This window comes from Chamaea fasciata, unplaced genomic scaffold, assembly GCF_029207755.1.
Source record: "Chamaea fasciata isolate MVZ Bird 193981 ecotype frontalis unplaced genomic scaffold, bChaFas1.0.hap1 SCAF_6, whole genome shotgun sequence".
Classification (NCBI taxonomy): Eukaryota; Metazoa; Chordata; class Aves; order Passeriformes; family Sylviidae; genus Chamaea; species Chamaea fasciata.
The window spans coordinates 59,743,545-59,765,153 of record NW_027094091.1 but is presented as its reverse complement, the minus strand read 5'-3'; the positions used below and the strand labels follow the sequence as shown (position 1 = coordinate 59,765,153).

General features: G+C 36.1%; 1 protein-coding gene across 5 annotated transcripts in view; it reads right to left on the bottom strand.

The window, feature by feature from the left end:
- Positions 1–21,609, bottom strand: part of TTC29 (tetratricopeptide repeat domain 29) — a 99,600-nt gene that overhangs the window by 55,452 nt on the left and 22,539 nt on the right. For all 5 annotated transcript variants that reach the window (XM_066186516.1, XM_066186515.1, XM_066186514.1 and 2 more), the window contains exons 4-5: positions 14,742–14,954; positions 12,061–12,146 (exon numbers count right to left, since the gene is read on the bottom strand). In XM_066186516.1, coding sequence (XP_066042613.1) covers positions 12,061–12,146; positions 14,742–14,954 — 299 coding nt within the window. The remainder of the gene's footprint in view (positions 1–12,060; positions 12,147–14,741; positions 14,955–21,609) is intronic.

Genomic DNA, 21,609 nt, shown 5'->3' with positions numbered 1-21,609 from the left:
TCTTTGTAATGATTTGTTAATTCATTTATTCATTAATAAAATATATAACAATGTGTAAATAGATGTTGAATGGGATTATGTAAGAATCTATACTGGTAATGTATATTAAAACCAGTATTACACACATTTAGCTAAATTTCCTTCTCAAAAGTTAGACGAAATTTCTAGAGACTCAGAGTTACTGAAGGGGTGAAATGTCTGTTTTTTCTTTATTTTTTGGTGGTTTGTTTGTTTGTTTTAGAATTAGCCATGTACAAAGAATTCTGTGGAAGGAAGCTGTTACAATAGATTTATCTTGATCATGCTTGACTCCATTATATAATTATAAAATTTCCATATCATTTCAAAGACAGTTTGATGCTTCTAGAAAAGTGGGGAAATATTGTTGTGTATGAGCTTGAACAGATTAGAATAATGTACAGTTCTTTCTATCTCTATATAAAAAACGTAACCTAAGTTTAACAATATAGCAGTTACAAAACCCCACTGATTCTGGTCACAGATTAGTTTTTGGATCAATGTGACCAAGCACACTGACTCTCTCAGAATTCTTACTTCTGAAATATTAGCTTCAAAAAACCCAAACAACATGAAAGTCAAAGTCTAATACAGTGGGTTTCAATCACGTTTCCTTCTTCGTGCAGGATGTGGGAAGGTAGAAGTTGAAGGTGGACTTCAACTTTGTCTTCCACGTAACAGACCACAGGATAGCTCCTGTGGGAGCACCCATTCACAAAAAACAACTCTCTTTCCATGTCTGTGTAAGTTTGTTGTGTCTACAATTACAATGTAAAAATAAAGTATTAAGCTCTGCTTAAATGCACAAACAAGAGCCTGTTTGCGGTATGGCTCTCACACTAATTCTCTAGCTAGTGGTGAATTTCACATTTACCTCCTTTTCCAAGAAAAATATTAGTGAGCTCTCAGGCCCAGATTTACTTCTCAGTTATCTTGGCATTATGCCAGGCTGACCCTCCAGGGCTTATTCCATTAATATAAAACAGATACATGAGCTCCTCCCCCAAGAACCCCCTCCGTCCAAAATTCTACCTTTCATTTTTATTGTTGTCACACCTGTAATTCTTTTATATGGACACACAAAAACATGCACACACACCCCATTAGTGTATGCAGGACTCAGACAAAAGCACAGAGGCTCTGATGAACACTGATACATCTGGGGATAATGGACAAAAGAGCAAATATTGAAAGTATGAATTTATGTTGAATAAAGAACATCTATCCAAATCAACACAAGATTAATGCTACTAGCAGCATTTCACTGTTTTGGTAAAATACACTTCTCTGACAAGCACATGATGAGATAACGTTGATTTATAATACTGTAACATAAAAAACCACAAAAACATAGTTCTTCTCTCAGCTTTAGATTTGATATTGTTGCCAAACTTTATTGGAAATACATTTATTTTGATTTCTGCAAATCTAGCTGTGTTTAGCCATTTCACAGCTGGTGAGCAGGAAAGATGCTTCTGCCTCATTTACAGATCTTGAACATGAATCAGACTATCAACTGGACCATTAGTCAAAGAGATCAGTAGCTAATGATTCCTGACAGGCACTGCAGTGGCAGGCTAAGGCCCAGCCTGCCTAGCAGCATCTGACAGGATTTTTCTGAAGCCAACAATAGGTGTTGGTAGACAGACAATGCAGTTGAGCGAGACTACAGGACTCATACCATTTTGTACATCTTAAATACTTTCGGAAAAAAACCACATCATTCTGATGGTTGCTAAATAATCACTTTGATACAGTCCAGTGAAAATAAGAGATAATAGAATTGTATGCATAGGCACTTTTGCAGTTCAATGAACTCTGACCAGTAGCTTCCCCAGAAATGCATATTTAAAAATTACAAAAAAGTGCAATCCTAATTACCATAATTTGACTGGTTACACACCTGTGGTCATGCTGAGTAAGATCAAAGAAAAGTTTCACAATACAAACCCAGATGTATTCTTATTTTTGCCATAACACAGCGTGGGAAAGGTTGGACAGCAAAAGAAATTTGTACTGCTGATGAAATGTATTGATCACAATGAGCAGAGCTCATTGATCCCAGGAATATTACACACCAGTATCAACTGAACGGCAGCCACACCTTGTTCAATGCTAAACGTGTTCAGGCATAGGGAGCATCCAGGGTAGAAGCTGCAAGCTCACAGTTCAGGGATCCAGAAACTGGGCGCCACACCCAGGAAAGAGGCAGCACTCCCTGATTTGACTGAACTGGTACTTCTCCCTCTTTACCCACAACTAAAATTCACCAACCCAGTCCTGTGAATGTTAACTCCTTGCCCTTAGCCACGTCCGCTTACATCTGCTACAGTTTTGGATCAATTACCAGAAATCCACAAACGTTGACAATCTTCTTACAGAGACAGAAAGAATTTGGCTGGAATTGGCCAAACAGGTCTGTTCCAGAACTCCTGTTCCAGGGACTTTATCTGGATAATGCATAGCATAAGCACATATATTGGAGCAAGGGCATCAAGGACAGGGAAGGGAAGCAGAAGAATCCACCCAGAAGTCTGTCCAAGTAAATGTCACAGGGGAACACCCTTGTTGAAGACTTTCTAGAGCTAGGACATAGCTACCACTGAGGTGCTGCTTGGCTCCACTCCCCTGCGGGTAACTAATCCAGTCCTTGCTTCTCCTCCCCTCATCTACTGGGCTATCAAGGGCAGTATTTACCCTCATGCTCTACAAACACTCAGCAACACATGCTTCAGGTTACTTGTGTGTGCATCTGCTTGAAGGATTAAGGGAGGGAAGACAAACATTTCACTCATTCCTTAACAGTCTATCAAGATCAGACCTAAGGCTCTTTCCCTGTATCAAGTCTTGTCTGCTTCATATAATACTCAGGACATGTGTATTTTGCTTTAACTCAAATGGATGACATGTAAATACAAGTAAGTAATTGAAAAAGTTCCTTTCCCCAGAGTAATTGCAAACTTCTATTGGCTTCCACAAGGTCAGGAGTTCACCCTGTATGCTTCATTTTGCTGCACAGAAGGCTTAAAGAGATGAAACGTACAGAAGATTGAAGAGAAGTTAATTTTTGTTTCTGCCTTGCTGTCCTTAATTCTGGCCTTCTGTGCCACCAATAATTATATTAATTCTGATTCTTTACACAACAACTTTGCAGGAATTAAGTAATAATTTTCTTATTTCCTATACTTCCTAAAGGGTTTTATTATTAATTGATATTTGAAAATTTTTAAAAAAACCATCCAGGTTCTTCAGAGCAAAAAACTATGCAAACAGCAAATCAAAGTATTTTCATTTAATATTACTGTACAATTTGAAATTTCCACTGCAAAAGAAATTGCCCTAGTAAAGGTTATTGCAATCTATATTTAGGACAGGAATGTAATGTTTTCCAAGGCAGCCATTGTTGACATATTTCTTCAAAATAAAGCAAGGCTTAACAGTCTGCAGTGAAGAAGCTTCATCAGTTACCCTTTAACAGCAATATAAGAGGAAAAAACAGTTTATGTATCCTTTCCATCCTGACAGATGTGACAATAGCTGGAAACACTGTGCCTGCCAAGAGCTTTTATCAAGTATGTTATAACAACTAGTAATAAGTGTAAATAATAAATGGCTACGATCTTATGGGAAACGGTGGCAATACTAAACAATTTTTGGTGCTTGCTGATGGGAGTCTGCTAGTCCTGGAATTCCCTGGCTTCCCAGTAGAGTTTTGGCCTGACAATAAACAACAGTTTAATACTTTATCTAATCCCAGCCAGGAGGTAAGTTCAACAGCAAGCTTTTGCAGATGTTCACATCCAATAATCTATTCATAATTGATGAAACAGGGAGGTCAGATGTAATGGTTGCTACTATTCCAGCAACAAATAAATGGTTATTGACAAAACAAGGCAGTGTGGCGCTGAGTGCTGAGCAGTGACAAGCATGAAACAGTGCTGAGACAGAAGTAGTGATGTGAATATAGCCCTTCATCTTGAGAATTCCTCTATGTGATGTGTGGCACCCGGGCCACTCTGACACATAAGCAGATGGAGGTGACTTGTAAAGGGAAAATGAGATTCTGCAAGTACATAAAAGACAAAGGCAGAGCCAGGGGAAGAAACAAGGAGAAAAAGGTGGACAGGACTGGAAATTGGGGTAAGTGCAATAATGTGAATTGTTAAGAAATGTTTTTGTACAGCAGCACTGTGATCTAGATGTCTGGACTGCTTTTATCAGATTGTTGTGTCTACATGAATGTACCTGGCTGTCAGATCACTGTAGCCTGCTAAGACAATAGTATCATAATATATATATCTGCATGCTTAAATGCCCATTACTTCTTAGACCAAGCACCTATAAATATTCTAACTAAGAAAGTATAAAACCAATTTATATTAGATAATGTAATGGGTACTTTTCTGCAAACCAATATAGAAGTTAATGAAGGGATCTCATTCAGCTGAAAAATCTTATATTCTTCAAGTTTTAACCCATGTAACACAGTAAAAGGATTAACAGACTGTTCTTATTGACTGAATAAAACTTGATGCAAATAGACACTTGAGATCTTTTGCATCCATTTCAGTGCTAAAAGATAGTATTTCTACAATGTTTACTATGTAATATACTAGTATGAAAAACAGCTGAATGAAATGGGGACCTTTACTGGTATATGCAGTCATAAAAAGATTTCAGACAGAAATATTTTAAATATTAATATTACTAAAATCATTTAAAGCACCAAGGAATGTGAAATCGATTTCTTTAGAAGTACAATTTATTTCACACTTTGCTACCAATTCTTTTGATCAGCTTTGAAATAATACATAAGCTGAAAGCAAAACAGCAAAACAAATTGCTTCTAGCAAGGAGGCACCAAGCTTTCAGTTGTACACAGGCATGCCTCAGTGTTTTAACTTCTCAGGTGATTTATCTGTCAAATGATAAATTTTGAATTCCTCGAGATCTAATGCCTGAATCAAGACCTATTCTCCAATTTAGCCGTCAATGGTTCTGATCAAGCCAAGCTGTTAAGCATTTGCTAATACCTGAATATATGACTTGTGCCCCCAAAGTCACTGAGAATAACTGAATTGAAATTTAAACACATTTACTAAGTGAATTGCTGTAGCCTGAACTGTACCAATTTGAGAAACCAATCTAATTTCAAAAGCCTTACTTTACAGATTTTTTTTATAATCTGTTCATTAAAATTAACTATACAATGGAAAACAAAACCTCCCAGATTATGAATACATTTGCATTTAAGCACTGAAATTCCTGAATTCATAGAGTATGGGTGCAAATGTTTCCTTTCTCACAACACATTGAGAATCTAACTTCTGTAAGTAGATTATCTAACAGAATTAGAAAATTTCTCTTGCAGTTCTTCAGCCATTTGCTACAGCCCTGGGTACACAATGTGCAGTATCACTAATGGAAGTGCACTAATGGGCTGGCAGTTTCTAAGATCTTGTATGTTATTGCTATCAGATAACATAAACAATGGACTTAGACATGCTGTAGCTACCCCTTTCCCTCAATTATGTACAGAATTTAGGTTTTGAGGTATAGCACACCTAAGCTAGAAATCCAATGTGGGAATGAAATAAGGGGAAACTTTATATTGGCAGGTGTTTAAAAAAAAAAAAGAGGGAAAAAAAGGAGGAAAAATAAAAAAAAAGGAGCATATTTTATTGGTTACTCTAAAAAAGTTTCAATAGAAACCAGAGAAAATACCTAAATCACATCCTGTAACCGGCAGGAGACACTTACTGAAGTTTCAGAAATCCCAGTCAGGACAAGCTAACTATAACCTTCTTTCCCAGAAGCAGACCCTGTGTAGCTGTGTCCCCAGTCTGCCAGCCCAGGCTGTCAACTGTCCTGGGAAAGCACAAGGAAGAGCCACCTGCACTGGCCACAGCAGCAGAGAGCACACAGAGGCTGCTGTATCCCAGCAGCAACACCAAAAAGATGAGACCCGAGCTGAGGCTCCATGGCTGCCAAGTGCTCTGCCCACCATGCCTTGTGAAAACCAGATGTAAAGATATTTTGATTCCCTAGCAGAGCAGTTCGAGGAATGTTTATGGCTTTGTCCTCAATTTTTCAAGATATTAGAGCTGAGCAAACTCCCAGTAGGGGCAGTTTGCATCTTTTGAGCTCAAACATAACAGTTAGGAACAATTTTCTCAGAAATAATTCAGAGTTATACAAAGAATTCTCTTGATCTTAGAATATCTATTATGATGTAAATATACTTTTATTAGTGCTGCACTGCACTCCCCTCCAGTTCTTTTCCATATTCATACAGAAAGTATGTCTGTGTGTGTAAGTGCCTGCATGTGTGTGTAAGGCATAATAAAATAATAAATAATAATAAAAATATTATCATTAATAATTTTTAAGTAGAGTCAAGATACTAATAGATTTGTACTAATACAAATAGATTTTGAAGTTTGAGAAACCAGTTTTGATATGCTGAACAGCAGAACTTCTAAAAGCAGGATGTTTAAGATATATATATTTCAAGTAAAACTACATAATCTTAAAAATATACATAAATTAAGAAACTTTCATTCTGTTTCAGAAGGAGAAACAAACAAAACAATGCCCTCCAGCCATAGACCTCAAAACTGAGGTTTTAAACTTTCTGTCACCAACTTGTTTACATATTCTTGAGAACACCAGTGGTCAGATAATTCTAACATTCTGAAAAGGTGCTATAGATTTATCTAATGGTCTGTGCACTCAAACTTTCAACTCACTGCAGTAGTCCTACTCTTTTGGGGTGTATGTATAAATAAACTGAAAATTGTAATGGATGAGATGGAAATCCAGCCATTCATGGTGTTTTGGCAGCCACTCTTACGGGACATGAGACTCTTGAAGAGTAGGATCAATATCAACAAGTTGCTAGAACATTTATTTTCATTGTTGCTGTGGGAAAACATGGAATTGTGGTTTTTCTTATAATCAGGTAATAGATTTTTTATGTATTTAATATTTTTTGTTTCTCATGCTCTATAAGTTTTGTGTAACTAGATTACTGTAATTCTGCAGAAGGATTGCATTTAAGAGTGTTTCCTTACAGATGATGTTCTTATAGCACATTTATCTTGACAAAAAGCCACATTACTGAAGGGAGTTTTTGTGCTTCCATTAACCAAGCAAAATGCAATCTGAACCACAGATTGAAAAGGAAAATGACACCATGTTTCAAGGCAGGTGGACAGCATAACACCAAGGTGCAGAACTATGTAGTGTATGGAAAAGTCTTGAAGGAAAGTAACATTGCTGTATCTCAAGCATAATCAGAACCCACTCTCCCCCCAGGTTTTCAAGAATCTGATTAAGATAGGAAAAATCTTATTTACCTTAAACCAACAGAAGAAATCCTTCCTTCACTAAGAGACTGTTAACTCTCATGTCCAAATAAAAAGTTAGAACCGTCCTTCACTTTAAGGATTAAGTGTTAAACTAACAACAAAAAAATTAGTTGAATGATCAGACATTCATCTCTTTCCTGAACTTCTAGGTCTTCTTTAGTATTGTCAACACAAACAATTTTTAATTTCTTAATTCCCTCAGCATAGGAGTCAATACATTTTGTCAGGACAAAGTTCACTCCTGATCCTAATTCTCTCACAGAATTTTTGTTTGTATTATCTTCACCAGTGCCTAGCAGCAGTGGGACCCTTCAGGAACATGAAATTTAATCTGTTTCAAAATTGGGCCACTCCTTTCTCTGTACATGACCTATTGTCAGTGTCAAGATCAATCAGAAGTGCCTACCTTCTAAGAAGGCTCAAAGTTTTGGGGTTATTCCTCAGATATGAAAACCACTAAATTCCTATATAAATGTAGTTTTAAAAACAGTTTAAAAATCACTTCAATGAGAGTGAAGCTTCTAGGAATGATAAGACTTCTTCTTAAACCTGTATGCTAAGATGTTTTTCCAAGCATATGATGCCACTTGCTAAGCTGAAAATGTTACACTTCATCTCTAATGGCTAAATATCACTTGGAGATCAATAAAGGACAATATGGCTGATTTGAAAGAAGGAAGTTTGAAATAATATCCATTAAAGAGTATCTCTGGATGTGTATTGTGAGTCCTCATTCAAGAGGGTCTTTTTTGTGGTAACAATGATAAAAGCTTAAACCCAAACTCAGTGGTCCACTCAGACACCACTGACTTGTAGTTCAGCCTTCTCACTTCACATGCTCATTCTTCTCAACAACCTTACTCAGTATTTGGGATAAGGGAGAATAACACTCATTCTACCTCTTGTAGTACTTTTACTTGCTAAGATCCTCCGTGATTTACCAAATCCATCCATCCATCCATATGGGCATAATCCATATAATGAGATATAATAGATGTAATCAGAAAAAATAGACTGTAAATACCAAATTCAGAATATCTGCACCCCACTCATATTCTCCCCAACTGTATGAGAGGAGGCAAAATTCCCAGTCATTTTGACACAGACTTTTACAGAAATTAAGTTTATGGCCATTAATCACCTCTGATTGCTTTAACAGGGTCATTTTGAATGTGAAGATGTCTTTGCAAGTTCATAAATTTTCTTGATAATTTTATGCCTGTGGCTTGTGTATCGTAATTCTGACAATTCATGCAGATAGCATTATGTCATAAATTACCACATTTAGCTGGGCATGAGTCTCAGTACTCATGAACACTGCCTCTATTATTTAAATGTGTAACATATCTGAAGCACAGGATTCAATATCCAAAATAAAGGAACACTTAGAAAAAACCCTAACACTTAGGTGAGGGATGAGGACTGGATTTTTCCTAATGATTTGGCATGCAACTCTAATTGAAAGAGAAGAAATCCATGATACCCTACACTTCAAAGAATTCTTGAAAGCCCAGTCCAAGAAAAAAAAACTCCCACATCAAGCATTAAATTATAATACCTTATGCAAGATTTCTAATGACACAGAAATGTTTCACTTAATACTCTGCTTGTGTGCTTTTGAGGAAAAAACAAGCAAACAGTAACTTTTACTTTAAAATTAGCCTAGATGGAGAGCTCTCCATACAAAATCTATAATGTTTAAGATGAAATCTATATAATGTGAACTATTAATATTTTGTGGAAAAACCATTAGGCTTGATTATAAACCAGAAGATATGAAAAATATTGTGAACATAACCCACTGCTACTGAATATTATTAGTTTTCAGGTTTTTAAACTTGCACACACTTATATTTTTACATCTGAGTAGCTCCACTGAAATCAATCATATATATCAGATCAAATCAAACTAATTTATACAATTTTACACCAAATCAAATTATGTTCAACACCAAGTCCCTAGCAACTAAAAAACCTTCTCCAACGAAACCAGCCCATTTGATACAAAGTGACTGCATTTTTAAATAGAATAGGCTGCAGCTTAATCATTTCAGTCTTTAATTACTGTATCAGATAATGACTATTTTGAACATATGCTTCTCTGCCCTGCTAGAAGACATGAATGAAAGAGAAACAAGTTCATATGCATGATCCTGTGTGTGCATGTTGGGGGAGGGAGGCTAAAGAGCAAAAGGAACCAAGTGGCAACAATTGGAGGAAATGGTGCCTGTAACAGCTGCTCCTTTCAGATTCCCCTAGAAGGAGACTGCCTGAGGTGGACCACGGCACAAAGGGATAAAGAAGATGAAAACTGATGCAAAGCAGGGAAATAACTGCTGAGACCCCTGAGTCTACAACCGAATAGTCCCAAGCTGTGTGGCAAGACCTCTTTAGCATGCTACAGAAGCTGGTGATGAACTACATATTACCATGAGGCAAACTGGCTCCTAGCAGTATTGTCTGCATGTTATGTGTAATGATAACCAGTGGGCCCCTGGGAACAGGAGGCAATGATTTCATCTCTGTAAGCATCTGAGCTCCCCTTGGATACAGAGACCATTAAACTGAGAACAGAAGGGCAAATTTTAGGCAATGATTTCCAACTGGAGAGTGAAGACAACTTCTGCTCAACAGTACTGTCAACCACTGATATTTTACTGCTGTCTATATTGATCACTGCAAAGGACAAAAGGAGCGAAAACAGTATCCCTTTTTCTTCATCCCAGAGAACACAGTGTATTTTTTGAACAAAAATACTTAAAAAGTTTCTCATGTAATATTATTAGTAAAGCCATTATATTAGAAAATGCCACTGTATTACTGCCACTGAAAAGTATTAGTATTTCCATTACTGTTAAAATAACATTTATACTCATAATGTACAATTTGTTTTTGTACTACAAAGACCTTCTTGCCCTTGCACATTGCTTTCCTCAACTGTCATGTGTTTTTGTAGGACTAAAAAAATTAGGTACTACCTATTGGTCACATATTTAAAATGGGTAGTAGTACATTAAAAAATTCAGGGTTTCAGAAGCTTCCTTAAAAAAAACTCAACAACCACGCAACAGAAAGAAAGGCAGCTTCCAAGTAATTGCTGTAACTTTTTGACAGGAAACATGAGAAGGCAATGAAGGGAAAAGAATAGCCACAAAATGTAGTCAAAATTGATTCTGAGGAAACAATGCCAGGACAACTACTATTTTTTGACTCTTTCAAAGTCAAAAGGGTAGTTTGATCCTTTGTATAATCTGGAGAGATTAAGATGCAGGCTTCTTTATTTAGCACATTTGTTTATCTTGCTGCTCTTCAGAATTCACGCAGTATATTATGTGAAATGAAAAGTTAACTTAAGTTTCTGAGAGCTGGAGAAAAATTGCTCAGGTAAGAATGCCAGCATACTTGTCAGGCAAAAAACAATTGCAGGTAAACTGAAGTACAAAAAATTCTGGTCTAATCTATCATACTGTTTTCTTGTAAGAGATCAGATACATTCTTGTTGCTGTTGCAACTATTGCATACAATTTTATTAAATTATATGGAGCTTTTTTGTGTTGAAATATTTTTACATTTGACTACAGGTTTAATTGCAATTCATTGAGAAGAGGCTCCCCCCTTCCAGCATTCAACTGATTTATTCAGAAGATAGCACTTTCAGCATTGAAGAATAAAGGTGGTCAATAACTTCTAAAAAATCGTAACAAGAAGGAAATCAGACAGAAATCTAGAACGCTTCTACACTGCAAGAGCCAAGCAAGTAAAACTGATAAACATGCTGAATTTATTCTGGGGCTTCTATTGGTCTGCTTCTGAAAATACAAGCAAAACAAAGACTATCACAACAAATACCCACAATGAATAATGTCTATAAAACAAGTTCATTAATAGAAAACTGAGTCATTTTGCAGTTTCAAGAACAAACAGAAAGAGTAATTATCCACCTGATTAATTGCAATAATCATAAACAAAATATTCAAATTAATTTTCCACAGAACATTTTTAAGAGGATCATGGAGGACTGTGACTGATGACTGGCACAAAAGAATCAAGGTGCTGCTTATCTTTCCTCTCACACTGACCTATGAGGAAGCAGCAAAATCCTCCTTCAAGACTAGAATTCCACATGCAGAGCTCTCACTGTCTTAGAATTATTAAGGCTCAAGGGAAATATCAGAAGAGGAGTTTGAACTCAAGCATCCGCAGCAGGAATTGCATCAGCATTACAGCTTTTCAAAAGCAATTCTTATTTCTTCTAAATTACTGATGTTCTAACAATCTTAGTGTGTGAGCTGATATATTTTCCATTGTTGCTCACAAGTACATTGTACCAAACTAATTTGCAAAACTGGTGTTTTATACAAAAACCTAACCAAAGAGAGAATATTTGATATTCGCATATGTACAAGAAAGGGAGGGCTAGTCACATATAACCTGAGCTGTCAATTTATATTATTTCTACAGATCCAAGCATGGAAACCTGGACTCCATCAGTTCTGGAATTTTTTGGAACCACAAATGCTTGGGCCACATGGGTCCTTGCCTACAGACCTACATAAAGTTATGAAAGGTCCACGAGCCAGATCCCTCCAAGTTTTTTCCACTCTGCAAATGCCAAACATGCCGAGGAGGCAGAGGAAGGCACTGAGAAAACTAAAGCAAAGAATAAACTTACTGATAATGCTGTGTCATGTTCTCCAGAAAAATGATACGCCAGACTTAAGCAATAGGCTGCTTCTCCGTGCATCTTTGTATCACCTCCTAAAGGAAAGGTTAAAGGTAGAGCTACTAGCATGATCTGAACAAAATGACATTGGTACAGACAGCTCCTGCAGGTTCTTAAATAACATACAGATGTTAAAATACTGCAGTAAATTCTCACCTTTCCTTACCCCCACCATATATCTCTTTCTGAAAACATACAGATAATTAAATATAGAGGCTGTGGAGCTCACCAAGGAAGTCCAGCAAAGTCAGAGAAAATATCTCTCAATAAGAAAGTACAATCAAATTAACATGTGTAAGGTTATCTGTCATTAATTGTTTAGTCATGATCCTAGTGTCTTCACATTAGAAAAATACAGTAGCTTCTCTCTATATTCAATATAAAAGTGGCTACAAATAGGTAATAAACCTTAATATATAAACACAAAATGTATCTTGACCCACACATTTTGCTAATGCGAATCTTAGCGAAACACCAAGAGAACCACCAGTTCTTATTCTCCTGTCTGTTTCACCAGCTACTGTAGGGTAAAATAGCTTAAAAAAATGTGCAAATTGTACTTGCAAGCAGTACTTATAGAAAATTCTGTACAGGCTGTTGCTGAAGTGCATCCCACCTTTGCATGCCAGGTTTTATTTCATTCACTGGTCTAACAAACACTGCTGGTCCTTTCGCATGGCTCCCTCAAGAGAAAATCATCTATTTGATACCAAAATAAATATAAAATAATTATGTAGTTCTTAAAGTGTCACACTCTATTGAAAAATTTCCCTTCAGAACATGAGTAGCCATAAAAAAACCCCTGTAAATGAAATCATGTTAAAAATAGCCAAAAAATCCTATTTTTCTGTTGCTCAATAACCATCTGCTCCAACACAATAAATAGTGAAAAATCAACCTGAAGAACAAATGTATATCAAGGTATTTTGTAAAATGCATAAATAAATACAGTCACAATGAAAAGGGAGATTATCTGCTTACAGTTGTAGACTCCTTCTCTCCAAATATACAGAAGTCTACACCTAGTTCTGAAACTCTCTGAATGTTAATAATTGCTGAGGCCATAGCAGTGCTCTCCTATAGCACGTAGTATGTTACTTACAATTATTAAAAACCTGTAACCTGATGGTCTTTTCCAATATTCAATATCCCTTAAAAGGCATAATAAGACAAAGGGATACAGAAATACAGTTTCACAGAAGAACAGTAAGTTAAAAGTTGCTAGGGACATAAAGAACTTTCTTCCTTGCTTAAGAGGATTTGACAGTCTGAAGCAGGTAATATCCAATCCTAATTCCTAAAATACATAAAGAGAGAGGATGGTTTATAAGGAGGAGAATGGACATTACAGATAACACCCAGTAGCTAGTATGGCTCTGGAATGAGGACTGGAGAAGTCCTCAGAAAGAAGTTCCTAAAGCTTAAATTTAAAGAGAGCAACAGCACATATATTGTGCATAGTGATATATGATACTTGCGTCAGGAAGCTGTGAAAGTGGTTGATTTGAAGTTTGAAATAAGGGAACCAGAACAACTGCCTGGTAAAAATAAGTTTTAGAAAGACAACAGATTCATTTTGACAATCACCTAATATCCAGCAGTTTCCACTAGCAACAAGAAGATATGCATAGGGAATTTCATCAGCAGTCCTTCTAGCTACACCTAATATTAAGAGGAGTTTAACTGTAGCTGTAATTTGGAGATTAACAGTCGCTGTAATTTAAGCATATATTATAGACAATAGCTGTAGAAAACACTAAAAACTTCTATTATGACCAATACAGTCATAATGAAATTTGTCGCAGAACTTATTTTAAAATTTGGAAAATATTTACATTTTTTACCATTTTTGACAGTCTATTCCAACTACTAGCCAAAGACTGGATCACAGATTAAATGTTTGGCATGCATTAATAAATTTAAAAAACCAAATGAATCTGCTGATAAATACTGAATTAATATGTATTTAAACAAAAACCTTCTTCATTGTGAGGGTGTTCAAACAATAGTAAATCTTTTACAGAGTGGTTACGGAGGCTCCACCTGTGGAAACACTAAAACCTGACTGGATGCAGTCCTGAGAAGCCTGCACAGGACAACCTTATGATTTCCAGAAGTTTCTCTTCCTACCTCCCTCTCCTGTGAAAATTTTACTTTAGTTTTAAAAGTATTTATGTATATTAAGATAGAAAATTTTGTTTGCTTGTGATAAAAACTTTTTTTTCAAATATTAAGTAACTATGTAGAGCAAAAAGGTAACTTTTCCAGCAGATAATATCAGTCAAAAACTGCCAAATCAACAGCCACTAGCCAATCAAAATCAGTGACCTCAGCTTCCGTCACTGACCTCACTTTGTGATTACAGGTTCACAGTTTTAAATTATTGTTCCCACAAGGTTGTCAGGGTTTTTTTTGGAGATAAAGCTTTGAGGAACCTAGAAGTTTCTTTGCTGTCAGCAAGAAAACATTTCTGCTTCAGTGAGATCTGCAAGTGTATTGATAGCATTTGTCTTTGAGTTTCACAGGAAATAATCATGCAGTCAAACCCTTGACACTTCCTACTTTACTCTTGGGAAAATCACGGCCTGCACATTGAATGAAGGAATGGGAAAGCATTATTTTCCACCTACCTTCTTTTGCCATCCTTAAAGCTTTTATTAGCATTTTGATGGCCTCTTGGTGTTCTTCATTTTCTAGCATTTTGTCTGCTAGCAATGTATAAATTCTCCAGAGATGCTGACATGCCAGTGAAGTGTAAGTGTGGCCTGCCACATCCTTCCAGGCTGAGCCCTCTGTTAGCTGGTAAAATGCTTCAAAATACTCAGCAGCTTTCATGATATAACCTGAAAAATGTCATTCATAATTAAAATCAGTGCAAACAACAAAAATTGTTAAAGTTTGGAGTCTATAATGATTCCATTGTTAAAAGTAAGTTGCAGCCAAACATTCCACAGATTTTTCAAGACTCTTCAATACATAACTCACAGATGACTGGAAAATACAGACAAATTCCACAGTACCCAGTAATGTTCTAATTTAAATTTAACATATTTTTAATTAGCTTTCTTTTGTATATTCCCAATATTGAAGGGGTGTGGTTCCAGAGATGCAAAGTCAAAACTTCTAGAAAACAGATTTATTCTAGATTCAAAAGACCTTTGTGGTTCTCATACATCAAAATTACATCTATGCATAAATAATCACAAGTGAAACCATTCCTCAAGTTTTGCTTTCCATAATGAAAACCTGTGCTGAAAGATCTGAAGTGTGGAGGATAAAGGTAACAAAACTGTGGGGAAAAGCTAAAAACCTTCATTCAAACAAATTAATCAATGAAAAAAAAGAATTATCATACAAAGTAGGATATTCAACAGTTATTGCAAGGGCAACTATGGTGAGTTTATCTAGTAGATTTACAGCAAGAGCATTAACCATTGATAGATTAATTATTGAGCCTGTAGTAATATACTCCAAGGTCTTCAAATGTAAGTTACTCAAACATCTTTAAGGCAAAGGAAAGTTTGAAGATAGAATTTTCACATTCAAGTAGATTTTCCTCTACCTTCAGCTGGATTTACCTCTGTGCATAATATTCAATCTAAGAGATTTCCATACCTGCTGGACAATGAAAATTCAAAGCTCTTGGAAAGAACAGAAAAGCTTTTTTCTCATGCATAATGAGTATTGCTGGAAAGCAGGTAAGATAAGATTATTTATATTAAAATAATTTTAAAGAAAGCATTCTGGTCACAATATCTTGTTTAGCAAAGACGATTCTGTAGCAGGGAGAACTGTGAACGTGCCCCTGCCTCCACAAGTTTGTGCGTGTGATGGAGGTATCTTGTCCCATAGACCATCAATATAGCAACTGTATTTCTATAAACAGGTGAAACAAATGATGAAATAAGTTCATTTAGATGTTTGCAGTTTACACCTCTTCTGAGATGTGATTTACAAGGAACTACTGCTGTTTTGCAGTCTTTTTTTACAGTGCAGAATTCAAACTGCAAAAAGAACCAGGAAGGAGAAAAGTTGTTTCCTGGTCATAGAAAAGGAAAGGAGAAAAGCTTGGAGAAGGATCTTCTTTAAGCATTCCTAGAGAAAATGAGGTTATCTCCCCAGGCCTCCAGCCATCCTAGAGGCAACAGAACAGCTATGACAGATTTCTCTTATTAACTCAATTTAGATTTGTCTTTTGCATATGTTACCCCTTTATAACCATGCTTTCAACTTTGCAACATAAAACATAACTCATCTTTATTAGAATTAAATTTATTTTCATATTAAGTTTCTATGATGATTAAAATGAGTTCAACTAAAACTGACAAGCACAAGAAACTCCTCTTTCAAAGACGCAAAGAATTAAATGAATGTCACAGACAAATAATTTTATGGCTCTACATCCTACAATTCGTGTAAGAATGCCAAAGGAGACAACAGGTGCTGAAAAGTGCAGTGCCAGGTGAAAAGGAAGACAGCAGGCCTTATTCAGTTCCATTCCAGCTAGGGACAGGTATTGGAGAGATGGCCCAAAACACTGGGAAAACAGGAAAAGTTCCATACATTCTTTCCAAGGTATCACATGCTTGACATCAGACTGCACAAATAGAAAGGCAAAGGGAAATTATTACAACCAGGACAAACTGTTTACGGACTCCCTGACAGTAGATGTAACAGAAAACAGAGCTGTAGATTTGCTAAAGCCAGATGAAAACTCTTGTCCATTCTCAAGAGGCTTCCAATTTGAGTTTTTGCCTATCGAGTTCAGCTAACTTCTTAGGGCACAATCAACACACAAGTCAACAGAATTCCAGTTATCCAGTTAAGTTGCCAAAGGCAGATTTAAGATACTGAAGAAGCTCATGTTGTGTTTGTGACAAATGACTGAAAGTTGAGTTAAAATTTAATGTTATTAGGTAGAGCCAGCATATTGTTCACTTGGTTTCTCATGCGCATATACAGACTCTACCTTGGAATTCTCCCCAAAGTTCATTAATAAATAGATTATTCTTTTGAAAGGTTATTATCATAGATTTGAGTCATTGGGATACGCTACACGTGTAATGGGTTCTTTAATGGAATTAGATTCATCTCTTCCTCAAAAACTTTTAGTAAGAATGGGGGAAGCAGCAAACAAAACAAGTGGTATCACCATGAAGCTGGTCAGTATCTGAGTTTCTCCTGACACTGTAACATGATCACTTAACAGGACACATTGTTTAGGTAAATAAAACTTGCAATCTTAAGGACTATTGCTCAGGTTGTTAGAACTATCAGGCACGGTGATTCTTACCCAACCTCCCTCTCTTGCAGTATCCCCATGAGAAAGTTTCTATCAGATGAGAAATGGAACTTATACATTCCATGCACCCCACAGTTCTCAAGAGCTGACCTAACCCTAAGAGCTGTGACCTGACACTCCTTTTGCCAGATCTCAGTGAAATCTCTTTGGAAATAATCCATCTGCACCAAGTTCAAAATTATAAAGTAATTTGATTTTTTTTTTTTGGGAGTATTCAAATGGATCTGTATTACATTTGGCTTCACTGAATTATCAAGAAAGATTATGCAGTAAAATGCAAAAAAAAATTGCTCACAGAAATACTAAAAGAAAGTGATGCACAGAAAGCCATAATACCTGCTAGTATCCTAAATAAGGAAAAATTAGACTTCCTGGCATGAAGGCCTTTATATGCCTGGGAATTTGCTTACTGAAGACTCTTTCAAATAAAACAAGCCATTTGGAGACTTCTCAAATTCATGGAAAGTAAAACATTTTAGACTTTGAAATTCATTTTTCCATGAAAATAAACTGAAATCCCTTGTTGCCATTGGCAAATGACACATCAGCCTATTTATTTAATCCATGATGCTTCTGTGAAACTCAAATGTTGTGGGAAAATCATCTTTTCAGGGGGCTGGTGAATTTAGTCCCTGGATCTGGAACTGATCAGGACAGTGCATTCTAATTTTTAAACATTGAACTGCTGTAATTGTTGGCTACAGACATACAAAGGACACCATCTGAAAATCTTGAAAAACATTAAAAGAAAGCAATTAGCCAATTGCAGAACATTTCTGAGAATAAGAGCATTTTTATCTCACTTAGGCAGTGATAAGGCAGAGTTTTAAATTACTTTTATTATGAACTGAAAAAAACCAAAGACCGAAAAAAGAAAAATGAGAGGAAAAACAATGGAGTAAGAAAAAAGAAAAGAAAAAAAGAAATCACTTGAAAGAGTTTGCAGAAATATACTTTTATAGGTCTAGGAATTCAAAGAGAAAATCAGGAAGGTATTTCTAGGAAATCCACGTTTGAAAAATCTATTTGCAGAATGTTACACTAAGCAGTAAAGCTATTTTTAGTTGGCAACATTAATAGCAATTGTGTATTTATTCTCACACTGCTATGAAGAATTTATCTCAGTGGATACCAAATGGAGTTGGAGAATCTCTGATGTCTCTCTTCTCTTCTTATAAAAGGAATCAAAACCCAGAATGGTAACTATTACAAAACGTGTGCTACCACTACTAAAATTTTACAGTTTTATAATTTTTTATAGTTTATTATAATTTAGGGAATAACAAAGGAAATCCCATCAGCAATAGCTTAATCTTAAATATAGGAAGCTAAGATTGTCACAATATAATTTTGGGAGTAGAAAATCAGTTTTAAAAAATTAGATATGAATATAAGATATTCCAACACAGATTTGTGCTACAATTTTCACTGAATTGCTTCAAAGTAAAAAAAAAAAGAAATGTCTTCATTCAAGCAAAATAATTCAATGTAATTTTGTAAATATGGAAGAGAAATGTTTTTAAATCATCTAGAAGTTTGTTTATAATTCTCCTTCTTAAAACCCAATCCAAAAATACAGATTTGTTATATCAAAAGAGATACCAAACCAAAAGGGGTATATATGGAGACTACTATTTTGCCTTTTTTTTTTTTTTTTTAAGTAGAAAGATTGACTAGATATTAACACAAATGGGTTTAAATGTGAAGCTGCCATAAAAGCAGGCACATAAATGTAATTCTCCCAGCCGCTATTTTGATGCACATTTTTGATTCCATGAATATTTTATGAAATGGCCCAAACTAAAGCCATATAACATTCCTGCATTACTGATGCTTGCGCCCGTAAGCTACAAACATTAGAGGCATGATTGAGTGCATTAAAATGAACTCATTCAGCAGCGCATTGATTACTTGAAGGAGGGGAAAAAAAAAGTTACTTCCACTTAAGAAAACAGCACACAAACCTGAAGTTTTCAATACTGAAATTAGAGACTCAAATTTGAATAATGTGGTATTTAATAAATAAAGGCAGTGCAAAACGATCTGGAATTCTTCACATATATTCCTGACTTTAATTAGGTGAGATGTTAATTAGGTCCATAGACTGCTTCCAGTAGTGTACAGGTAATTTAAAATGTCACAATCTGCAAAATGCAGTGACTGACCTGCTCTAGCTCCATGCCTCAGCAATACTAAGAGCACCTAATGATTTCCTTTTCTATCAGCTTGTATATTTGCCAATGAAAATAATGCCACAGAAACAACTGCACAAGAAAAGTGACAGGTCTGTTAGGTAACCTGCCCCAGCAGCACTACTAGAAGCAGGAAGCACATTTAATTCTAACTTGCAAACAGTTGTTGAGGGCTTCAGAAAATATTCCACTGTAGACTAAAACAACTTAAAGGAAAAATAAACTTTGAGTATATTAAAGTGTATTTTAATCTAGAGCATCTTTTGCCATCAGTTATTTCACTATACAATGAGAACAAAAAATCTGGTTGAAGCATCAGTTAATGGCAATGAAAACCAAAAATGCTATTATCTTTCAAAAGATATTTGCTTACATTTCAGTCTAACTGCTTGAACTACTTGTATTAAGCCCAGTTTTTAAGTTCAATTATGACAGCACTACTCATGCTGAAATACTGAAGTCTGCCACAGAGATTTTTACAAAAGTGTAAAACAGAGGTGTGTTCACAAGAATCATAAAACAAGGCTCTCATTCAGCAAACACCTCTCATTCAGTTGAACCACCTTGCACTCTTGAGGTGTAAAGAACTCTAAAGAAGCCACTGGGACAGCTCTCACATACAATTACCTGAATTCCTGTGCCAGCTGAAAAAACAAGAAAAAAGTTGCAGAAGTGATTTAAGATAAAATTTTGCACTTTCATAGCTCTCCAACGTCCATCTCAAACAAAACCAATCATTAGCCAACAACCAAAGTGAGTAGTTTTAAGATAACGGATAAAACCTTACGTTAATTTACTTTAGAGAGGCTGGTTTTTTTTTTTCTTTTTCAGAAAGCTTCCACCATGACCTTTAGCAAAATGACATAGGCAGTTCATAAGAATATTGCAGTGACCGTACCGGCTCATCACAGGGTGTTCTGACCATTCCTCCAGTGTGACAATACACCAGTAGATCTTACCTGGAGTCCTAGTTGCCTAAGGCCAGCTGAAGTCATGCCTGAGAAGTAGAGCACTTGAGGACAGAAAGGAGAAAGGAAGACAGAAAAGGAATGTTGAGCTTCACACAACCTGAGGTGTAGCACTGGAGGGCTGACTGCAGTGCAAAAGGACAGTATTTTATCTTCCCTTCTCAGGGTGAGGGACTGCCAGGCTAGTCCTAGGTACTGCACTGCAGAGGACGATACATTATTTCTGTTTACATTACTTAAACAAATGTGTGTTGTCTGAAAAGAAAATCATAACTGTAGTAATCCAATGAGCATTAGAGCATATTTAGTTTTGTCCTCTGAGGACCTATATTACTTGCCTTAAAGCTCAAGCGCTCAAAATACACCTACACAAGCCTAGAGGGCAGTGCAGACTGCGGAACCCTCAGCAGGACAGTTCACAGATGCTGTAGCACACCACCAGCACACTGGGATATCAAACCAAAAGTGCTAAAAAAGTTGTTAAAAGGGCCTGCTTCACGGGTTCTCACAAGGTAGGGATAATGCTGGCTTTTCTGGTTGCCTGGCTGCCCCCTAAACCCTTCTCCTTCTGCTGCCAGCACTCCTGAGCTGCAAACAGGAGGGTTTTCCCACAGGTCGCTGAAATGACATCTGCTTTGGGAATGGTGTATTGTGGACCAGCAAAGGGAAAAAAATGACAACCAAAACTGTCCCAAATAAAAATTCTACTGACTTGCCTGTCTTACATTCATACTCAAATGAACCAACATGCAAAATTCTGGTTTACAATTAAAATCCCTTCACCTTTTTAGGTTAACACATTTTATGAAAGCAGCATTTGTCAGATGCCGCCTTCTAATTTGTTTGATTTTGTACAAATAAACACCTTTTGATATATATCGATTTTAATCTGGAGGACAATATTGCAAACAATGTTGAACATTAGCTGAATGATCACACACCCATTTCAGAGAGGATGGAATTCTTGCTTCACAGTATTATTCAAGCCTTCTTTCACGCTTGCAGAGCATCAAAGTGCTTTCCATATGCAAAGGTT